The following is a 1,007-nucleotide window of genomic DNA, read 5'->3' as shown; positions in this document are numbered from 1 at the left end:
CAGCAGGGGAAGTGCCAGGCTCCGCATCCTGGTTCACTGGTCATACGCAGCGTTCCGGAACCCAGATAGGTTTGTCTGCCCCTGGGGGAAAAACACACACTGCCCCCCTCACCTTTGCCAACATAGGAGTAGGGTCCATCCATCGCCCGGATTGCAGGTCCTTCCACCGGACCCAACCAAGGTCATGTGATCTAGCATACGTGTGGCGTTCCATGGGCGACCGCCCTTCCTAGTCCATGGTCAAAAAATTGAGAATAAAGAGGATGGTGGACAGCTGGGTGGTCGGGGAGAGGGCATACTCCCCCCCCCTTTTTATTTTTTGAAAATATTGTTTGAGTGTCTGGTTGGCCCTTTCCACAATGGCCTGGCCCATGGATTATAAGGGATCCCTGTTTTGTGGGAAATGCCATAATATTGGCAAAAGGAAGCTAATTTTTTACTGGTATATGTGGGGCCATTATCAGTTTTTATGGTTTGCGGCTTGCCCATGTAGGCGAAGGCCGACAAACAGTGTGCTATAGCATCTTTAGTACGTTCGCCAACGTGTAATGATGCGAAAGTGATGCCCGAAAAGGTGTCTACCGTGACATGGGCGAACTTTAGCCATCCTGCAGCAGGTATATGTGTGACGTCCATCTGCCATAGGTGATTCGGGCGCAAGCCACGTGGATTAACTCCGAGCGTAGGGCCGTGCAAAAAGGGGGCACAGCAGGGGCAGGAGGTTGTAATAGCCTGTGCTGCTTCTCGTGTGCACTGAGTATGGTGTTGAAGGGAACGTGCATTGAGATGAAATTTGTCATGCAGGTCTGAGGCATGAGCATTAAGACAAATATGGGTATTTTTATCAGCTAGGTTATTACCTGCAGACAAGGGACCAGGTAGCCGTGTATGGCTGCGGATATGTCTGACAAAAAGGTGTTCTGTGCGTAGCCAAATGAGATACTGAACACAACTTAGTGCGTGTTGGACCTTGGAGGTAGGTGAGACATATGCTGATGTCTCCAGGG

At 50.5% G+C, this 1,007-nt stretch overlaps 1 protein-coding gene across 1 annotated transcript in view; it reads right to left on the bottom strand.

Annotated features, from left to right (window-relative positions):
• Nucleotides 1–143, bottom strand: part of LYPD8 (LY6/PLAUR domain containing 8) — a 32,996-nt gene extending 32,853 nt beyond the window's left edge. The window contains 1 exon segment of the mRNA XM_012734785.1: nt 113–143. Within this exon segment, the coding sequence (XP_012590239.1) occupies nt 113–143 (31 nt within the window).
• Nucleotides 144–1,007: the final 864 nt, after the last annotated feature.

The sequence above is a fragment of the Condylura cristata genome, unplaced genomic scaffold (assembly GCF_000260355.1).
Source record: "Condylura cristata isolate star-nosed mole 26May11 unplaced genomic scaffold, ConCri1.0 scaffold00071, whole genome shotgun sequence".
Classification (NCBI taxonomy): domain Eukaryota; kingdom Metazoa; phylum Chordata; class Mammalia; order Eulipotyphla; family Talpidae; genus Condylura; species Condylura cristata.
Note: the sequence above shows the minus strand (reverse complement) of the source record. Positions and strands in the feature narration are given on the sequence as shown.